The sequence below is a fragment of the Arvicanthis niloticus genome, chromosome 1, assembly GCF_011762505.2.
Source record: "Arvicanthis niloticus isolate mArvNil1 chromosome 1, mArvNil1.pat.X, whole genome shotgun sequence".
Taxonomy (NCBI): Eukaryota; Metazoa; Chordata; class Mammalia; order Rodentia; family Muridae; genus Arvicanthis; species Arvicanthis niloticus.
Window position 1 is genome coordinate 39,476,834 of NC_047658.1, and position 22,599 is coordinate 39,499,432.

The following is a 22,599-nucleotide window of genomic DNA, read 5'->3' on the forward strand; positions in this document are numbered from 1 at the left end:
TGTATATATACTGTGTGTGTGTATGTGTGTGTGTGTGTATGTGTGTGTAAGTGTGCAGGTACATCTTTCTGTGGGTGCCTTCAGAAGCCAGAGGAAGATGTCTAGTCTCTGCTCTGTCCTGTGCATGCTATCCCTATAAGACAGAGTCTCTTACTAAATCTGGGGCTTGCTGGTTTAGGGCTATGTTGGCTAGTCAACAGAGCCCCAGCAATCCTCCTGCCCTCCACCCACTGGAGTTACAGGGGCATAGCCACACCCAGCTTTTACATGAGTGCTCTGGATTTGAACTTAGGTCTCCATGCTTGTGCAACCAGCATTTACAAATGAGCCATCTCTTAGCCCCAGGCTGAGCATGTCTTCCAAGTTACTGTACCTGCCCCCTGTGTCATGATGCCCTCGGGCACCTGAGTTGGCAGCCGAGAGGCTATTTAATTTCTTCATTTTCATGGATAAATGTGCCTAAAATGAATAAAGGTACTGTCTCCTTCATAGTCACTGTGGCCTATTAACCGAATTCCTTCAGGGCACTGGTTCTCAGCCTTCCTAACACTGTGACTCTTTATAGTTCTTCCTGTTATGGTGATCCCCAATGACACAATTATTTTGTTGCAGTTTCTTAACCATAATGTTGCTACTATTATGAATTGCAATGTAAATATCTGATATGCAAGTTATTTGATATGTGACCTCCATTCTGATATCAGGACCTACAGGTTGTGAACCACTGCTTTAGAATGGGAGCGCCGTGTACACTTCAGGCCTGTGTCTTTCTAGTAGAAAGCGTTCGATAACTATATACTGAATGAATAGCTACATGTGGCTACCCTTGTCTAGTCAGGGATGAGCAAATTGAGGAGCAGAGATGTCGCTGACTAGGAGAAGGGACAGACCCCCTCCCCATCCTGGGTCCTTCCTTTGCACCTTTTTCTCTATCTCAGCATAATTATTTGAAGTTTCGTTAAATTAGAATTAGAAGCCTACTTGTGAGTGTCTTTTACGCATTTGTACACGCAATTTAAAAGCAAAAGCATGTGCACACATGACTCACACACCTCATATCTTCTGAGATACTCAATATACATTATGCATATATTATCCATTTTTTTTGCCTACCATGATATTACCCATTATATAAAACACCACAAACACCAGTCTGCTATTGATCTCATCTGATGGAGGGGCTGTGCTCCTTAGAGCCATTCCTTGGGCTCTTCCTCCCAACAGCTCTAGCATTCATTTTCCCAAACCAGCCAAGGCCAGTTGAGGAAAGGCCAGACCTGACTACTGGTCCCTTTCATTAAAATCCGAGAGCTTTTGAAAGACAGGTCAGCTCAGACTGCTGAATCCAAAGCTTCCAACATGACAGCTGCACCAAGTCTAGAAACCCTAGCTATCTCCTCTGGTGTGTTCAGTCTCTAGCGGGGCTCAATGGTGTAGTGCATTATGGGAGTTCTTTTTTGACTCCCTTCATGGTATGCCTTGAGATCTCTTGTAGCAAATCCAGAAGAGGTGTGGTATTTTGTTTAAGATAAGGTCTGTCCAAAGCCATTAAGTTATTATCGTGTCTGGCACATGAGGCATGAGGCCCATCTGTGCCCTCAACCTCACAGTCATTTAGAGTTAAAATGACTGTGTCCTTAATGCCACACATTTTCGTTAAACATAACATGGCCAGAAATAATATATGCCCTGGGACACAAACCTAAAATAACATGGAATTTTCAGTCAGGTAATCTTTAATTTAAACTAAAAATAACCTAAACAGTAGTTTATATAAACCTCAAGTACCAGGACACCCACCCACTGCCAGTTCATCTAACTGTAAGCTTAGGAGATACTTAGTTAGCCTTTGAAGGATTCAAACCAGATCAATGGTGAACTATATTAAATATGAGCCCCCAGAAAGCCAGAATCCTACTCTTAGCTGGCCCTGCTGACTAGAACATTCTTTGGGGAAGGCCACTGCTGAAGGCCAGCAAGGGGGAAATGCTCACAGCAAGTGTCCCTCTCCTGTTGAGATAGATGTTATCAGGAATATAGCTTCTGGACTGTACCATCAGCTTCTCTGAGTGCTTGTATAGTGATCCTATGTGTCTCCTGAGGGACCAGGTTCACTGGCCAGGACCATCTGATAGTGAGGGGCAAGGAACCTCTTTCCATTTATAACTGACTTAATCATCATAGGAAATTGGATGTGGTCCCAGGCATAACCTTCCATCCTTGTTGAGACCAAGGAGTCAACGGTAGGTAGCCTCACTTGACAATCCTTCTACTCTCAGATATATTGTCATACGTTTATCCACCACACAACAAAGAAAAATCCGTGACAGAATTAAAAATAGGAAAACAATTAGCTTTATATCCTGTTTCATGACTGGTGTGTTCATCCCCCGACATCTGTCATTCTGATCACCTCATCTTTGTTTTCTTGTTCTCTGTTCTATATGTTACAGTGCACCCACATGGTCACATCTTCATTTTTCACGTATATACTATAGACTAGTATCTGTATATGAAAATGTTTTTTCTTTATGAGATTGTATGACATTTAATATTATACATCCTAAGTCCATTCACCGTTAATTTTCTCGAAAATTTTGTGGTTTCAGTTTTCTTTGGAGCTAAATAGTCCATTCTACATATGTATTTGGTCTCTATTATCTGTTCTTCTGTTGGGAGAACAACTAGTCTGGCTCCATTTCTTTGCTCTAGTGACTAAAGCAACAGTCAACATCAGTGTGTAAATACCTCTGTGGTAAGATATGGATTTATCTGAGTCTATGCCCCAGAGTAGAACAGCTGGATTAAAGAGCAGAATTATCTGTATAGAAGTTTATTGAGTCCCCACTGTGGCCACGGTGCAAGAAGGACAGCAAGCAGCCACAATGGCTGACGAGATTGTCAAGGCTCAAGTGGCCCAGCCTGTGGCAACATAATCTTTGGCAAGATCATCCGCAAAGACTTCCCCACCAAGACCGCCTTCAAGGATGACCAGTGTCTTGCTTTTCATGACATTCCCCTCAAGCACCAACACACTTTCTGGTGATACCCAAGAAGCACGTATCCCAGATTTCTGTAGCAGATGATGATGATGATGAAAGTCTTCTAGGACATTTAATGATTGTTGGCAAGAAATGTGCTGCAGATCTGAGCCTGAAGTGTGGGTACCAGATAGTGGTGAATGAAGGTGCAGACGTGGGAAAGTCTGTCTATCATATCTATCTCCACGTCCTTGGGGGTCAGCAGATGAACTGGCCTCCTGGTTAAGCAGGTTGGGGATAAAGTTCTTCTCTAGATAGTTGGCAAGCTCCAATAAGTTAAATTGCCTGTGTATGGAGAAATTGAAGAGATCATTTAAAATTCTGTGCCTAATAAAAGACATAGTTGAAAAAAAAGAAAAAGGAGGAGGAGGAGGAAGAGGAGGAGGAAGAAGAGGAAGAGAAGGAGAGGAAGAAGAAGAGGAAGAGGAAGAGGAGGAGAAGGAGAGGAAGAAGAAGAGGAAGAGGAGGAAGAAGAGGAAGAGGAAGAAGAAGAAGAAGAGGAAAGAAGAAAGTTCATTGAGATGTATAAAGTTTGGGTTTGGCTAATCTTTCTGAAAATTTTCATTTGCAACCTCTTTGCAATGATATTATTAAAAAGAAAATGTATTTCTGGTGGCTGCTAGGGAGGGTGTATGTTAATTGTCAGAGGACAACTACAGATCAGGTTGCCTGGTGTCTTTGGTCTCCATAGGACTGTGGCCCACCCCATAAGGCAGAAGATGCCACTGTTTTTGACTGATTATTGACAGAAGGGTGGGGGAGAGGCTGTAGAGAATTCCTATAAGCAGAGCTGAGGTTCCTAGATGGACTTAACCATTTCTCAAAAGAAGAAAAGGCTGTGGTGGTTGGAAGATGCCAAATGTGGTGATGGTTGTCATGTTCTCCAGGCTGTGACTGGCAAGGTGTTCTTTCCTTGGGATTGTACCACTAGAATGGGGTCCTCTGTGATAGGGGATCTGAAAGGCATGTGAGTTAGGCTATCGGAGATCCTAAGTTAGTCCTCAGAATACCAGTGTCCATCAAACACTGGGTCCCTCCCTACCTTGAACGTGGTCTTCCCAATGGAAGCAAGGAGACAGATGTTCAGCCTACTTTCTTATATATCCCAGGACCACCTGTTTAGGGGTGATATCAACCACAGTGAACTGGGCACTCCCACATCCAGCAAGAAAATGCACTGCAGGTTTGCCCACAGTCCAATCTGATGGAAGCATTTTTCTCATTTGAGGTCCCCTTTTACCAGATGCCCCTAGCTTGTGTCACACAGACAAAAAGACAACCTGCAGAGACATTTAGGTGGTTTCCAGGTTAGCTATTGTCATCAGTACCAAAACAAATATGAGAGTGCAGATCTCTGAGATCTCAATTTTACTCCTTTGGAGAAATACCCAGAAATGAAATTGCTGGATCGTACACTAGTTTTGTAGTTCTGTGTTTAGTTTTTTAGACACCTCCATGCTGTTTTCCACAACAGAAGTTACTCTGACTTGCATCCTAACCATCAGGTACAGGGTTTCAAGCACCCCGCATCATCATAGGCACTGGCCTCATCACGACAGGCATAAGTGAAAGCCCCTGTAGGATGGTTTGCATCTTCCTTATGTAAATCAGGTGCCATCAAGAGCATCTTTTTCACAGACCTGATGACTTTTGTATATCATCTTTGAAGAAATGGCTGTTCAAGTCTTTAGCCTGCATTTCAAATTCTGGTTATTATGGGATTTTTTTTTTTTTACAATTGACTTATAGGACTTGCTTATGTATTTTGTAAGTAAACCTCTCATATTATGCTAAGACAATGTTTCTCAACTTGTGGGTTTCAGCCCCTTTGGGGGGTTGCGTATCAGATATCCTGCATATCAGATATTTACATTACAATTAATAACAGTAGTGAGTCACAGTTATGAAGTTGCAATGAAGATAAATTTGTGGTTAGGGGTTCTACAGCATGAGGAACTGTATTAAAGGGTTGCAGCATTAGGAAGGTTGTGAACCTTCTGAAATGACCCAATCATAGGAAGAAAATACTGTGTGGTTCACTTATGATGTCAGAATGAAGTGGTCAGTGCAGAGACAAGCCATGCATTTGGCTGCAAGGTGAGTAAGGTCTGAGAGCCAATCATAGCCCATGAATGTAATTAACACTGTGAGATTGAATACCCAGGAACTTAGAACAAGAATAAGCCCTTAGAAACAGTAATCACAAGACTGTTTACTGTCTTGCTCGTTCCTTGACTATCTGCATCTATTGTATTGCTAGACCCTCAACCTAGAACTGACCTTAATACTTACATGTAATTAAAATTGTATAAAAGCAAAAAAGAGGAGGGAGGATGGGATAGGGGTTTTTCTGGGGTGGGGGGAATGGGTAAAGGGGATGACACCTGAAATGTAAGTAAATAAAATATCCAATAAAAAAAGTACAAAAAAGAATTTCTTGCCACAACAACAAAAAATGTGTAGAAAACTTAGGATGTGGCTCCATTGTACAGTGTGCAAGGCCCTGAGCTCAAACTGAGTAATGCAAAAATAAAATCATCTCAAGTTTATTGATTTTAGTCAGGGCATGGTGTTGGGCACCTTTAATCCAAGCACTTGGGAGGCAGAGGCAGGTGGATCTCTGTGAGTTCAAGGCCAGAACTGGCCTATAGAATGAGTCCTAGGCCAGCCAGTGCTATGAGGTCATGTGTCAAATGCATAAAAGTAAATCTCCGGAAGAAATAAGCCTATTAAGTGAAACGTTATTTGAAAGTTGCTTTCCTGTGTAATTATAGATAAATGCTTTCTGTTGCCCATCAAACAGAAAAACTTATCAAAAAGGAAGAAAACAAAAAGAAAAACAGAGGAGTTGCATTGAAAGAGAGAACTCACTTTATACATCTAAATGACTGTAGAACCATATTCGAATCATTCTCATTGGACAGGATTATTCAATCATTTCCTAGGCTTCCCTTTGACCTTTAACATTTGGGAGAGTGATCTCCACCCAGGGAGATGGAGATTATCCAGCCAGATGTGGTTCTCGTCCTGTGAGCACACCTGACACAAAGAAGTAGCTGATATTTGGGGCACATTGTGTGGTATCAAACAGGTCATCCACTTGGTAAATATTTACTAGTGCTTACTAGAGGCCCAGCCTCTGGGGAAGCTGTGCTGAGGGCAGGGTTAAGAAGGAGGAAGCTCTCAATTTGACAGCCTCTGTAGCTCTGCAAAGAGGGATAGAGGCCAGCATTCATTTACTGATTATTAATGTCATTTTGCTCAGTCTTCATACATCCCGTAGTCAAGCCACCTCATCTTCTGTATAAACTCCTGACTGTGGTCTATATAGTTCGAGAATATTATCACCCTACCGACATCACTCCTTGTACTTTAAACCTGACTTAAACTTGACCCAAGGCCTTGAAATGAGGCATGGTGAGGTGTAGTATCTCACACTCTTCCTCTTTCCCTTTGAACAGCCTGGGAATGAACCACGATGATGACCACTCATCATGTGCTGGCCGGTCGCACATCATGTCGGGAGAGTGGGTGAAAGGCCGGAATCCCAGCGACCTCTCCTGGTCATCCTGTAGTCGAGATGACCTTGAGAACTTTCTCAAGTAAGTCGTTGAGCACATTCTGTAACATCAACAACAGAATGTTTTGCCAGAAGACCAAAGATGAGCAACTCAGCCAGTGTGAGAAATGAATCTGTGGATGAATTCTCATCTGGCTTGGGACATACTTAATGCAGAGTGTCCTATGATGGGCAAAGGCCTCTTCCTGAGGTTGTAGCTCATATGATGTTGGGTGTCCAGTAGGGGATCATTAAATGGATGGTTGAATGAACTATTGACCCAGAGACTCTGTCTTGCCCTTCTCTGCCCATCTGTAACCATGGGTACCACTGTATGGACAACTTGGCTGCTATAGAACTGAGAACCTGCTACTTGCTGACGCTGCTTCCCTTGATGGGACTAAATTTGCTGAGGATGGGTTTGTACAGTTACCTCCTTTATGGGGAAAGGGGTGTGCTTCTCTCACTAGCCCTTTCTTCCTAGAGAATGTCTATACTTCTTAGTTCTCAGGTTTTTGCGGAGCAGCTTCTAGTCTAGTTTTTGACCCACATTAAAGCAAGCATACCTACCCATGGTCCCTGTTGCCTGATCTTAGGGCTATGTTTACAATGTTAATTTATGGGTCCTGATTGCTTCCTACCTCACCATGTTAATGCACAATCCACACGAAGTGGAAACAGAAGTGAGTCAGTGAGTTTCACTGGAGGGTAGAGTTTGATAGACCAGCTCTATTTGACAGTACCCAGAGCACGTGGGCTAAAGTAGTTAAAGAGTCTTCTACTTGTTTTCCTGTGGATGGAAAGGTTGTTTAGTAAGTAGGCTTAGAAATGAACTTACTCATTTTAAGATAGTCTACTTCCACTGAGTATTGTAATTACTGACTCATAATAAAATATTGTAAGTCACTTGATGTTTTGCCATATCACCCAGAAGGGTCAGAGTGACAAGATGGTATGCTGCTTTACATTTGCTCCAGTGCACAGTGCTGCTCTCACTGGTAACAAACGGCTTCTGGTGGGTCCTGGAAGCTGTGGACTAGCTTCAGCTGTAGGTAGGTAGGTAGGTAGGTAGGTAGGTAGGTAGATAGACAGACAGACAGACAGACAGACAGACAGACAGATGAATTACATTCTTTCCTTCAGGGGTTTTGGCAAGCGTCTGGTTTCATCTGCCTTGCTTTATGGTTAGAAAATAAAAGCGCTGTGCATTTTATCTGCTAGCAGCTTCCTTTGGGGAAATGTATTTCCCAGTGGAAGTGAACATTCTCTTCCTGGTTGAAATCTTGGAGTTCTTGGCAGGGTGAGCCCCTGCCTGCCTTCTGCAATAGCAGGAGGTATGGTAGGGCAAGACATCAAATCTGACTTACTTGCTTTGGCCCGGCAGTCCCCCAAAGCTTGCTGTCAGAAATCAGTACTTGGGTTTATTTAAAATCAAATAACCTTAATCTGTGCTCTTTTTGTTCATGGTGATTTTTGCTCAAAGCCATTTTCTAGGGCAATTTAAAGTATTCTAATTTCAAAAAGAACTTTGTCAAACTCTCCTAAGAAAGTCCACTTGCTTCATCAGAGCTGTTTCTAGGGTTCTACCAAGTGATCAGTTCTGTGTTGTCTTCAGAGAAGAGACCTACATTTAGCCATATAGTAAAAGAACTCACACATTAAAAGGGCGATCCCCGGTGCCCAGTGCTGAGGCCATTGTCTCATGAGTCATCCGAGGCACATCCTTCTCAGAGGCTGAAAACTCAGAACAAAGATGGAGCTAGAACATTTGGAGACTGACCTGCTTCTTGGCTTTTTCAGATCCAAAGTCAGTACATGTTTACTGATCACTGACCCCAGGAGCCAGCATGCCCTGCGCCTTCCCCACAAGCTGCCAGGCATGCACTACAGTGCCAACGAACAATGCCAGATTCTGTTTGGCACCAATGCTACCTTCTGCAAAAACATGGAGGTAAGCAACCAGGGAAGGGCAGACTTAGGAAGATGCGCTAGCTCAGTAGTCCCTCTGCAGGTCATGGATGTCTCAGACATAGACATGCGTGTGACCGTGTGTACACACAGGCATGAGGATACGCCCATGTGTACACATCCTCACAGTACTTGCACAGGTATACCCCATATAACCAACCATGAAAACACCCCCCCCACACACACACACACACACTTTTGCAAGCATCTGTCCATTCACAGCCCTGTACATGGATCACTCTGAAGGGGATGCTTTGAGGCCACTGACACTCGTAGCCTGGTGTTTTGGCATGAAATCTTTAGGACAAAAGAAATCTAGTCACACTTCTTTAAAAATGGTGTGATGCCACCAGATTTCAAATTCTGCCCAGCTAAGGAAGAGGGCTAAAACCTGGAGTGGAGAAGGAAAGAATGCCCACCAAGACCTGGACACAGGGGTTACCTTGTCCCCAAAGGGTTTGACCCAGGGGATAAAGTAAGTCAGGCAGCGCTGCCCCAACCAGCATAGGATCAGGTGAGTGGGGGGACTAGACAGAAGCTGGTTGTTTCCCCATTTCCTGTGGTTTTCCTGACCTGTAAGGTAACTGCACAACCTTGCAGAGGGAACTGACAGATAAAGGGACACACATGTACTCACAATTTCCCAGGTTGGACACTTTCCTTGGACTATCACACAAAACCCCAACTGCTACAACACTCCAGGCAAAGCTTTTGAATTCAACTTGAACAGGTGAGGAAAGAAAATGTGTAGTCAGAGAAAGTGAAGCACCATTGCCCTATATGCTCAGAATCCCCATGCATACCCTGAAGATGCATACCCTGTAAATTCTGTTGAGGCAGGACATGGCTTCCTCCAGCAGCTACAGCTCATGCTCCCTGATAGTTTTTTTCCTTAATAGAATTATCACATTGAATTGGTATCTTCTACCCTGTCACTAGATGAGGTAACTATATGTGAGTAGGGGGAGAGGGTAGCCTAGTGGCAGGCACTGATGGCTACTAGGCACAGCTACCACTGGTCATCATTCCCTCTGGTGATTTAGTGATAGGGGAATCTGGAAGTGAGCTGCAGGTGACTGTTCACTCAGTATATAGTATCCCAGTTACACACTTCTTCTGTGGAACACATGACAGAAAGTCCATGCTTCTCTGGGATACCTGGAATGCTGAGAATGTGAGGTATGGTACCCTGAGCCTGGGTACATCCCCTTGTCAAATGGACACCAGAACAGTACAGTGATTCTGGACTCTTAAGTCACTGCATCCTCAGTCTTCCACTCCCTGCTTCAGAGGTCTATGCTCTGACAGCACTCAGTAGTGCAACAGTCAGCACCCATGTCTGTCTTTTCTCCTGCCTGGAGCATAAGCTAAGTGCTGTTGAGTGTTCTCTCACTACTGGCAGTGCCCATCCCGTTCACCAGGCCCTGCTTGTCTCCTCTATTCTGGCCTGCCCTTCCTACTCTCTCTGGATCCCACCAGAAAGCTCATGGCATAGACACATCCAGCTGCTCTGAGTCCTTCCCTCCATCTGGTTATCTGAACTACTCATTCTTTCATTTTTTGTTTCAGTTTTCAAATGTTACCTTCTCAATGTTTCAGTTTTAAATGTTACGTTCTCAATGAGGCCTGTCCCAAGCACCATATTTGAGATTATACTCTTTGTTACCTTTCCTGACCCCTTCTAGGAAAGCCCTGCTTCCAGATGCTTACTGTTTTTTTTTTAAACTGACAGCTTCCTCTTCCATTTGAAATAATTGAAAACAAAGCATATAAAATGGTGAGCTTTCAAGATACTAGCTATCAAACAGCTGAGACCTTCGGTGACTGAGAGGTCTGAAATAGGTGGAGGAGCCCTGTGGCTGTGTAGAAGGTGAAAATGGCAAATGGCTGAAACTTGCCAAATTTGATGAAACCATTCAGACAATAGGTCAAAGAAGGTGAGTGAAGTCCAAATATAAGAAACAAGGAGATCCAGACCAATAATTTATCATGATTAAATTATTTTAAAGTAGTAATAGATTCCAGCAAGAAAGTTTAGTGGGTAAAGAAACTTGCTGCCAAATCTTATGACCTAAATTCTATTCCCATGACCCACACTGGTAGGAGAGAACCTTCTCCCGAATGTGCAAATGCACACACACATATACAAATAAATGAATAAGTGTAATACAAAAGCAGTACTAAAGATAAAAACCTTAAAATCAGCCAGGTGATTAAAGACAAGTTTTCAGTGAGTACATTGCTCATTATAAGCATTGCAAACAGTTAAAGAGTAGAGAGCAGTCTCTTACAGTATTGAAAGAAAGAAGTCTGTTAATATAAAATTCTATACCCAGCAAAACTATCTCTCAAAAGTAATTGTGACACGAAGGCTTTCTATTATTCCAAAGCTGAAAAACTCACCAGGCACAGACCTGTACTATGAGAAATAATGTGTTCCTTTCAGCAAAAGGAAGATATTGGGCGAAGATATTAGCTGTTTCTAAAAGAGAATTAAGAGCCCTGGAAATAGCCTCTAAGTTGGTAAAACATGTGGTTTATATAAACATCTGTACAGGTCTTTAAAATGACATTGAATATTTTACCAAAAGAATAAGAATGTTCTTGTGGTAGCCCTCCATATACAAAACCCCAGAGCCTCTGCCTATTATCCACCATGTAAGAGACTTCTCAAGTGTGATTTATCATCCTCAGATAGAAATATTGTCCTGGGTTATTTGTGCTGGTCTGATGGGCTCAGAAGTGTCATCCCAAAGGATGCACAGTGACTGGGTGATAAAGTGGCAGTAGGAACAGGAGGTTGGAGTAACATCAGGAGATGGCGTGAGACAGGATGTGGGTTCATCTAGAGAGTCGGCAGAAGAGGCTGGAACACTGCAGCCTTGGGAAGGAGCCAGGCTTGCTGGTGCCTTGACTTTAGCCCAGTGAGAGCGATTTTAGACTTCTGGCTTCTAGAAGTACCAGACAACAGTATTGTTTTAAAATAGTCACTTGTTTTTTATCAGCAGTAGAAAGTGAAATTCTCCAGTGGAAACTAATTCACTCAAAGATATGAGAAATGACATTTGCCAGAAAGAAAGCAGTGGCAGTGGCAGTGGCAGTGTGGTACTGTGAGGATTTTATGCACGAGGAATAAAGTAGCCCTTCTGTGACTACAACTTTACTTTCCAAGGTTTCATTACCACAGTCCACCATAGTCCAAAAAGGTTAAGTAGAAAATCCCAGAAATAAGTAATTATACAGTTTTAAATAACTTTTGTCACTTTGTTGGTAATTGTTGTTGCTACTCCCCAGCTCCTTGCTATGCTATTTAAATTCAACTTCATAATAGCTGTGTATAGAAAAGAAGCAGTATATGTAATGTTGGGTACAATTGTGTGTCTGGTGCTAAGATAACACAGATTTAGTAAAGACTGACAATATCAATTACAAAACAACCAGTTAACAGAGGAAAATGCATGCAACTCTATATTGCATCTTTTAAGGTTGTTAAGCTCATTAGAAGAGCATATACAGATAGATTTTAGATATGTATCCTAAATGACACTCCATCGCATTCCAAAAGTAAACAACGCACATGTCTCAGACCCTGAAGACATGATCCATTTAGATGTGAGGCTTCCTACAACCCGCAACCCTCCCCTGACTCCATGTAGACAGCACTAATTGTCCAGTCCATGTATCAGCAATCTTACCGATTGATGTTATTACATCCCAAATAGTCTCCCTGGATTCAAAAAGAACTATGCTGTGGGCCAGAGAGATGGCTCAGTAAGGAAAGGGCTCCCTGTACAAGCTAAAACTTTGGATCCAGGTCTCTAGAACCCACATAAAAGTCAGACACAGCAGCATATCTGTAATTATGGTGCTGTTACTGAGATATTGGAGGTAGATGTTGGAAAATCCATGGAAGCTCATGGGCCAACTAGCCGGTTATACACAAACATGAAAACAAGACAGAGCTTGTCTCAAATAAGGTGGCAGGTGAGGATCAACATCCAACATTGTGCTCTGAACTACACACACACACACACACACAGAGGGGGGAGGGAGAGAGAAAGAAGGAGGGCGGGAGAAAGAGGGAATGAGGGAGGGAGAGGGAAGAGAGAGACAGAGAAGGAGGAGAGAGAGATGGGAGGGAAAGAGAGAGGGAACGAGAGAGGGAGGGGGAGAGAGAGAAAGAGAGAGAGAGAGAGAAAGAGAGAGAGAGAGAGAGAGAGAGAGAGAGAGAGAGAGAGAGAGAGTTTTAAGATTTTTAGATTTTTTAAACCATGCTGCAAAACACTCAACAACATTCTCCAAACCACTTTGGTCCCTTTTAATAGGAAAAAAAAATCTACTTACTTACTAGATGTCATAAAACATAAGAAAACACTCACAGACAGGCATTTTAGGAGAGAGAATATCATGCAGAAATTACAACTTCAAAAATCTGGAGAAACCTCTCTCTTAAAAGCTACATTCCTGTGTGGGAATTGAGAATGCTGTCCGAATTCCCAGGCCCTGAGTTCCCTAGAAGAAAAGGACTGAGGGGAAGTTCACAGCCAGCCATGGGCCTGAGTCCCTGTGAAGAGCTATCATGGAAATCTTGGGAAAGCACCTGAACATTAATGAGACAAGTGTGTGTGTGTGTTGTCTGTCTGTCTTTTGTCTCCAACATTTCGAGAACTTTAAGCTTACCACTAAAACTAACGAACTGGAAGAGGGGTTGGACATGGCCCAGGGAATAAAACCAAGACACCACGGCTGCAGGGTGGAGTACTTTCTGGTTTTGGAATACAGAATTGAAAACAAAGAATGAAAGAAACTAGGTAGATTGCATTTTGAGACAAACACTAGCATCTTCACTACCCGTGAGTCCGTTTCCAGTCTCTGCTCCGACTTCTGAGGAACGAGTTTCCCCACTGAGGGCTGGCAAGTTTGCTCAGTGGGTAAAGGCACTGGCCAACAAGACAACATGAATTCAATCCCTGGGACCCACATGGTGGAAAGAAAGAACTGATTTCCCAAGTTGTCCTTCGACCTCCAAATATGTGCTATTCTGCTCACATGCACACACACACACATTCATACACTAAATAAATAAACACATAAATGCTAAATATATAAAAAAGAAAGTTCTTCTGAAAGATGAGTCTATAGTATGTCTCGACTAAAAGTGGCAGGTAGGGACAGCCTCCCTGGTCTCAGGAGATAGCATTTCTCATCCCTCCATGATTATCCTGAACTGAAGCCCTTGGACAGTTTTACTGGAATTTGGTGAAGCAGGCTGGGAAAGTGATTGCAACGCTTCTCTCCAGCTTCTCACTGAAGCGAATATCCCCTTCATGTATGATGGCTGGCAGGAAGCCCCAGCTGTCTTTGCAGTTCCCACAGCAGTCTTGAGATTAGAAATCACAGATACCTTCATTCCGTCTAGCAGCCATAGCTGAACTCACAAAGTACCATTTGTACTCCCCATGTCCTCAACATCACAGCAAGTATTACACACCCGGCCAACCTTCGTCATACTCGGAGTTTATCAACACGTATTATAGGCCAGTAGTATTCCAAGCCCGATGAACTGAGTTTAATCCCCAGGATCTATGTAGGAAAAGGAGGAAACTAACTCTATTAACTTGTTCTCTGACCTTCACAAATACATAATGGCACCTGTACAATCAAACACCCACCATATACAAACACACACACACACACACACACACACACGCACATGCACATGCACAATGTAATTTAAACATTTTAAAAACCAGAAACACTCATTGTCACATTACTTAGGAGGAATTACCTTTTTGTACCTTGACAGCCTCATTGTCCCCCTGCTTGTCCTACAAGTCTCACATTATTAGGCTTTGACAAATAACTCTGCCACTAAATGTTCAGAGCCCGAGAGGAGGCAGGCAGGCTGACTTCTGCCCACTGTAGGAAGCCCCAGCAGCCCAGCTGCTGCTACTTTGGGTAAAACTCTTGAGTGCAGAACTCCTTGTAACTAGACATCCTTGTATGTTCTTGTCCTGGCACCCACAGCACATAGCTGTTTTAAGACCGGTAGAAGTTAAGCATGCCCTTACTCATAGGAAAAACATTGTTGCAATCTGTGTTAGGACTACCTTTGCTTCAAATAGTAACTAGGTTTCTGCTCTCCTGAATATTTGCATACTTCAGAACCAAGACAAATTAAACCATTATCCAGTTTTGCTTGTGGGGTTCTAGAGGCCCGCATACCATCACTGTTGAATCTTTTGTGTCTGTCTGCAGAATGCTGGTATTGTAAGGCTCAGGGCTGTCTATGGAAATATGAACTACAAAAAAAAAAAATTGGCATCAATAGCTGGCATTTGTTGTAGAAGTTATTGGCAAGTAGAACTGTCTCTTCTCTTAGCCAATGGTAATGTGATGTTTTTAATTCAATAAAGCATTTCAAGAAAGTCCAAACATAAAAATGATAAACACTAGAAGGTAAATATTTATTAGAAAGGGGAAATGAACTTTATGCAATTAGCACACTCAATCTTCTTTATGATTACAAGTTCCTCCTGTCCCCCATCAGCAAAGTCGTTCCTTGGCAAGGCTGTAAAGCTGTCAGAGCTAAGACACTCTTCCAGGTGAGGCAGAGGGTGGCAAGGGAACTGTAGACACTGTCAGCTGGAAGCGTGCTAGTGTGATTGCTACTGGAACCAGGGCCATTGGGTGGGGACACACAGAAGACCGTCCTTACCAGGGTCACTGCCTCACAAAGACCCCCAACCTTCCTTAACAGTCCAGGGGAACTCATGTATGCATGCCAGCACCCGGGGGTCTTAGCTGAGAGATGCTGTGTGATGCTCACTCATGCCAGTGTCTCAGCTGCCTCTCAGCAACACAGTGTGCCTTCATTGCCCCGGAACCCCTGTGTGATGGCCACTGGTAAAAAGGAAGGAGGCTCTCAGAAGGAATTGCACATGCCACAGTTGCCTTTATAACATGGGTGTGACTACACATTGTAGTATGTTCAAAGGACTGTGGTGTTTGTGTTGTGTTGAAGAGTGTCGAGTGTCAAAGCCATGAGCCAACTGTTTCAGGATGGCAAGAGTGTCTGGAGCAGCCACTGGGGAGAGGGCACTAGTTTCTACTAATCCCCGCTGCAGCTTCTTTACCATGGTACTCACATAGCCCTGGGTACACTTCACAGAGTGAGAAGAGAGTCTCCCTAATCAGGCTGCCTGCTGCCACCTTTCTACATCCAGTAGTCATATTCTTTCTCTGCCTCAGTCTGCTAATCTGAAGGAAAATAATAAAAAAAAAAAAAAAAAAAAAAAGAGACTGAGTTCTATTGACCCATCATTGGGTTGTTTTAGAAGTTCAATGAGAGATGACCTAACTTTTAGCACACGGTACACATCAGTAAGTTTACTGGCTGTTTTTCTATTACATTGGTTCTTAGATCCAGCAGGAAAGTGTCAGATACAGTGCAGCTGGCTGTTATATTAACCTGTCCTTTTCTCTTGCATCTCTGTGTCCTTGTCATATCTCCTGGCACCCTGAAATGCTAGAACCCTCAACAATAGCTCTCTCTCTCTCTCTCTTACCTCCACAAACTCCCTGTCCTCAGTCTGTAAAGCCTCTCTGTGCCCTGTTGAGAGACTCCTGGAGTCTCAGTAGAGATCTCTATGTGTCCAGAAAACCCAGGTATTCAAATCCCACAAGAGAACAAGGTTCCATTTCTCTGATGTCAGTCATATCTCAACCTGGAGCCATCTCAGAGCCCCCTCCAGAGACTGGCAGAAGTGACTGCATCCTGCTACAAATCTTGTCTTACTTTTTTCTGAAAGACAGACATGGATTTCAGGTCTCTGTCTCTTTCTACAGCTCTGAGACTCCAGGATTCTTACAGTCAGACTAGGTTGGAAACTACTTGTCCAAATAAAATCTGTCCCTTCAGTGCCAGTGGACCTGGCCAGAGTAGGAGGCTGGCAGAGTCCAGGAGCCTGTGTAGCCCTGCCCCTCTCAGACAGGCTTGTACAGCCGAATTAGAGCTAGACACCCGACTGCAAGCTGCCTTGCCTGTCTCATTTGGGTCTCAGCTCCAGCATCTGCAGCCTTCTGAAGCTGCTGGACTTTGGCAGGAGTTGGGCTGGATTTTCCAGAAGTGTTTTGAAAGCTTACAGTAGACCGCCTTCTCAGAGAACTCTCCAGACAATACAAGTTACGTGTTATCTTTCATTCCTTGTCTCTTTGCCAGCTGAGTGCCCCCATCCTTACCCTGAAGCACTCAGTCCCAGCCAGGTAAGGGTCTCCAACACCCTCAGGAACATGGAAGGAAAGACCACACCCGAGATTCAGGAAACATTCCCGGTGCGGTGCTGGCGTGCTGGACTCAGACTCTAAACTGCAGTAGTATTTGTGGGAAATTGGGACCACTTACTGTTTCATCCAGCTCTTGGCATGTTATCTGCCTTTGGCTTATGCTATCAGCAACACTTTTTAAAAGAGAGTTTACATAACTGTCCCCCGAGGACTCATTGGGAGCACTAGCTGCTCTCGGCTCACACTGGGCACCCAGTGTGGAAAGAGGCAAAAGGTGAATCACAGTCAGTGCTCAGGCAGGACCACCACCAGTTGGAGAAAAGTGGGAATGGCCTGGGACATGGTCAAGGGGTCCTTAAAGTCTGCCTAGTGTTTTCATAGGGCCAAGGACAGACAGAGTGTGGTGCTGGCTGGGTTTTCCCAAGGTACCAGCAGGAACCAGGCAGGGAAACAACCTGGATGTACCTATTACCAGACCTTAAGCATGGCCTTGAGGTGGCACTGACTAAATCAGAGAAGCAGAAGTTCTTTCATCTCCTTGTTGCTTTTAGGAACTTTCTGCTGCTGTTCAAGAATGGCTCCCAGGATCTGACTGAGCCTTAGAGTCGCCCCCACATCCCCCTGATCCTGTTATGTCCCTGCCTATCCAGGAGCACCGTATTTTCACCAAAGCCAGAGAGCACACTGCTCAGAAGCACTTAACATACAGCTGGGGCATTCTTAACCCTACTTGGCACCCATACCACAGCAAATTCCAAATCTGGAACATTTTTGGTACAGGTCTCTGAATTGGGAATGTCCAACAAGTACAGTCTCTACAAATTCCTCCCCCCCCACGCACACACCATTAAAAAAATTCACACTTTGAAACACTTCTGGTCTCACACATTTTGGATAAGGGTTTGAGGGTCGGTTAAGGATTTGCAGTGTATAATAGTAATTTAATTCTGTCTCTTTGTGTTTGCCATGCGATTGTAACTGTCTGCCTCACAGTGTTGATAAAGTGTGATACCTAGACTTGGTAAACAGTTAAGTGCTTACAGTTTATTAGCTCTTCCTTCACCTCAAAGGCAGGCATTGCTTGACTTAGAAGGGCATTTATACATTTGTTCATCCCACCAGCTGGCATGCCTCTGTGGGGGGATGTGTGCTGCCGGGGCTGTGTGGAGGTAATGAGGAGGCTTCCTGGTTGGGACAGGAGGTAGGGATCACTGGAGGGGTCTGGGTCTCCAGTTCCTGATTGGTTTTAGTAGATGTTCCTCCACAATGCCTGAGCTCCTAGAATTTGACCTTGGATGGACAGAGCATTAGGTACCTATTGGTATCATTTATGCCTGTCTTGGACTGAGCTCTCCAGAGGCAGGCAGGATTCCATGTTCACTCTCCACTCTGTATCTCTAGTAGCAGATAGAGCAGCCTTTGGGAGATAAGCCCTGAGAAGGGGTGCAGGACCCTTGAGGAAAATACAGCCACCCTGTCCAGGAGCAGAGTCCTATCTGGTGTAAGAACGGAGTGCTCAGGGGTACAGGGGAAAGGAGTGATGTAGGAGTTGAGGTAGAGACTACAGCTGTCTGTGACATGGGTGTGAGTTTGTCTGGGTCCCACAGGGAGTTTGGGAGGTTTATGTAGCATCTGATCTGCAAGCTGTGGCGAACATGGACATGACCAGGGTTAGCTGGATGAAGGAAGAAAAGTACTCAGAAAGCCTTTTGACATTTGATCAATTTTATTTTTATTGTTTGAGAATTTCACAGATGCAGAGTATATGATTTGATCAAATCTATTCCTTCCTCTCCAATTCCTTCCATACCCACCCCCAACTTTTCCCTCCCAACTTCAAGTGCTGTTTGTTTGTTTGTTTTTGTTTGTTTGAGACAGGATCTTTCTATGTATCTCTGGCTGTCCTGGAACTCTACACAGATACTGCTGGCCTCAAAGCCACAGAGATCCTCTTGCCTCTGCCTTCTGAGTGCTGGGATTAAAGGCATGTGTCACTAAGACTGGCTTGTGTGTCCTGTTTTGAAAGTCCACTTAGCCCAGCCAGTATGAGCATGGATATCCATCCCCTCATGGGTAATACCCCTGAACAAAACAGAATCACCCTCCTCAGTAGCCATCAACTGCCTATAGTTCCTCATCCAAAGATGGGGCTTCTCTCCCATCTATGCATGGAGTTTTACCTGGCTTGGTCCAGTGCAGGTCTTGTGTACACACTTACAGGCATTATGAGTTCATGTGTGTAGTTGTCCTGTCCTGTTCAGCAAACACTATTTGTCTGCAGACATTCACTACCTCTGACTCTGAATTGCAATGTCTGTTCTTCCCCTAGTCTTATGCAGAAGGGTTATAACATGGACATCTCATGTAGAGCTGACTATTCCACAGTCTGAGTCTTCACATGTTGACCAGCTATGGGCTCTGTGTTCATAGCCATCTGCCACAAAGAGAAGCTTCTCTGGTCATGATTGAGAGATGCATCCATCCATAGGTATACAGGTAACTTAGGAAGTTATAGTTGCTAGTAGCTAGTAACCATGCATTGTGGCTACTAAACAGTTTATAACAAAGAGTATGTTTGTCAGCTTTCTGTTACTGTAACAAAATACCAGAGATAACCAACTTAGAAAAAGAGCAGGTATATTTTGCTTCATGGTTTCTGAATCATCACCCTCTGGTCTGATGCTTTTGGTAATCTGATGAGGTAGCACATCTTGGCAGTCAGAGCATAATGAAACAATGTTGTTCACCTCGTGATGACCAGGAAATAGAGAGGAAATGACTGGGGTCTTCTTCAAAGGTACTACCCCAATAACTGGATGCCTCCCATCCTTACCTCTCAAAGGTCAATCACTTTCCAACAGCACCAAGCTGGAACAAAGCCTTTTTAACTCATGGGCCCTTAGCAGATATTTCAGAGTATACCACAGATACTTGGCTTTCAGTGTGACTTTTCAGATTTATTTTAATGTTTCCCAAATGAGCAAAAAAATTTTTATATATATATACATATACACATACATATATATCCTTTTCAATTTAAATATTAGCACATTCCTATATTTGTGTTACCTTTGGACTTTTTTCTCTTGACAATGTTAAGTCTGTTATAAACGGAGTCTCTTTCTCTTGAGTTAGTTAAGTCTGTTATAAACGGAGTCGCTCCATATAAACTTACTGTAGATTGTGTTATGTATTAACTTATTGTGAGACAAGTTTAGATCCTAAGGAAGTGTTGTAAAAATAGTAAATTTCATTCATCAGTTTCCCATATGTTAAGATATTCCATAATCCTAGAGCAATTATTAAAACCAGGAAATTTACAAAGAAGTGATAATACATGGGCAAATAGACACATTTAATCTGGTTTGAACATTACACAAAGGATACATGTGTGAAACCATCACACAGCAGTCCATAAATACATACAGTTTTCATAGACATTAGAAACTGAAAGGGCTGGGGAGAGGGTAATGGGAGAATGCTGTGTGGCATACGTGTGCCTCTGTGTTTGATCCACCATGCTTAAATAGAGTCTTGTTAAAAACAGAACATTACCCTGCTGCAGTTTAAGAGACAGTCAGATTCTACCCATTTCCCTTCTCACTGCCTTTTCTCCGCCCCACAGTCCCAACATGATCCTGATTGGCACTTGCTCTTCTGTCTCCCATATCACTGTCCATCCGTGGAAATTCCTCAGTCAGTCCTCAGTGTTCAGGACTTCCATTCCTTTGCAGAATGCTAGCCAGCAGTCTCATGAATTGGACCTTTCTTGCGCCTTCATTAGAGTGAGATTATTCATTATTGCAAGGATTACCTGGGGGGGTGTATGTCATTACCTTTAGTCACCTGGCTGAGGTGCCGTCTCACAGGTTCTTCATTGTACTTACGGCTTCCCCTTTTGCATTCAGAGCTTGTTTGCAGCAGGGTTTCCCAGCCTAGGCACTCCTGACATGCTGAGCTAGACAATTCTTTGTTGCTGGGAGGCAGGTCGTACACTTAGGAGTTTAGCAGAGTCCTTGGCATACATTCACCATGCTGGAGACAGTGACCACTCCTGACTGAGCTGTGCCAACTAAAAGCTGTGTCTTCAGATACCACCACGTGGTCTTTGGGATGCTCTGCTGCCCCTGACTGAGAACCATAGATCCACAGGATAAATACCTAGGAATGGGTCAAAAGTCATTTCTCACACACGTACATTCTGTAGTCTTATTTGCCTACAAACCAACAGAAAACACACAAAAAAGTGCACAGGCTGCAAGTGTGCAGTCACATTGGTTTTTCACTGTGTGTACAAGTGTGGCCAGAACATCAAGAAGCAGGCCATGTAGGATCATCCAGAATGGTCTTGGTGACTCATTTCTACTCACTACTCCCAAGAGTGACCACTGTTATAACCACCATTGTACTCTGTGGCCCATCAGGCTGTTTGCCTACCTTTGAATTTTATGAAACACCAAGAGCACACATCGGTTATAGATCTTGTGTGTCTCATTTCCAAAGAGGCTTACGTTGCCACACTTTTATAAGCAGTGTGGGAGAGTGCCTCCCTCCCCTGCACCTTTACCTTGACTTATTCCTCAATGTATCTTTTACCTATGTATTTATTTATTTTTATTTTATGTGTATTGATGGTTTATGTGCACGTCTGTCTGCCTGAGAGTGCCGGATCCCCTGAAACTGGAGTTAGAGACAATTGCGAGGTGCCATGGGGGTGCTTGGGATTGAACCTGGGTCTTCTGGAAGAGAAGCCAGTGCTCTTAACCACTAAACAATCTCTCAAGCCCCGTCAACCCATCTTCCTTACCTTTGCCCATCTTGACTGTTTCAAAAATAAGCCCATTGCAAGTGAAACTGAATTTTTATGTTAATGAACTTGAATATTTATCTATATATTGAAGACTAGTGTTTTCTCTTTTCTGTGGACTGGTTTTATGTTTGTTTGTTTTTAAATTTTGTTACATTGTGTCACTGAGATTTTTTTAAATGTTTTTTAGAAACTTTACCAGTAACAGAAAATGGCCCGTTAGCTGATATAAAAGTCCTTCAGCCTTTCCTTTGATTCAGCTTAGTATAGGTTTTTTTTGCTGTTTTTTGCACATATGTGTGAAGTAAAACATCTCTTTTCTAAAAATCATGGGATTTGCTCCATCCCCAGAATGGTCTTTTCACTGCTAAACTGTAAATAAATTTATTTCTGTGGCTTCTTCCTTTACATTTATGAATTTACTTATATGTTAAATTCCTTAATAGAACATAATTTTGCATGTGTGTCCCTGAACATCTGTGTGCACGCGTGAGTACAGGTACCTATGGAAGACAAAAGAGGATGTTGGATCCCTGGAGCTGGAGTAACCCAGTGTGGGGAATCCAACCCAGGTCCTGTGCAAGAACAGGAAGTGTTCTTAGCCACAGAGCTGTCTCTCCAGATCCCATGTCTTATTCTTTATTTCTGGATTTCCCTGTCTGTCCCACTAATCACGTCATGCACTGAATGTTTAAATGGCCATAGCTTTATAAAATATTTTAATACACTGAAAATGTGCTTCTCTACAATTTTCCTGGTGAATTATACAATATTCCTGGTTTGTTTAACCATGTGGTCTTCAGAATATTCTCATTTAGTTCAAAATTGTGTGATTGTGTTAAATTCAATTAGATTCTTTTGTAAATTAACTTAGTGGAAAGTATGTTCTTGTACCTAACTCTGAATCATCCCTACAGTAACATCATGTTCTCTTACAT

General features: G+C 43.2%; 1 protein-coding gene and 1 pseudogene across 2 annotated transcripts in view; both read left to right on the forward strand.

Annotated features, from left to right (window-relative positions):
* Window positions 1-22,599, forward strand: part of Adamts17 (ADAM metallopeptidase with thrombospondin type 1 motif 17) — a 303,487-nt gene that overhangs the window by 158,583 nt on the left and 122,305 nt on the right. For both annotated transcript variants that reach the window (XM_076935565.1, XM_034511269.2), the window contains exons 9-10: window positions 6,503-6,643; window positions 8,401-8,551. In XM_076935565.1, coding sequence (XP_076791680.1) covers window positions 6,503-6,643; window positions 8,401-8,551 — 292 coding nt within the window. The remainder of the gene's footprint in view (window positions 1-6,502; window positions 6,644-8,400; window positions 8,552-22,599) is intronic.
* Window positions 2,886-3,387, forward strand: LOC117714700 (adenosine 5'-monophosphoramidase HINT1 pseudogene; annotated as a pseudogene).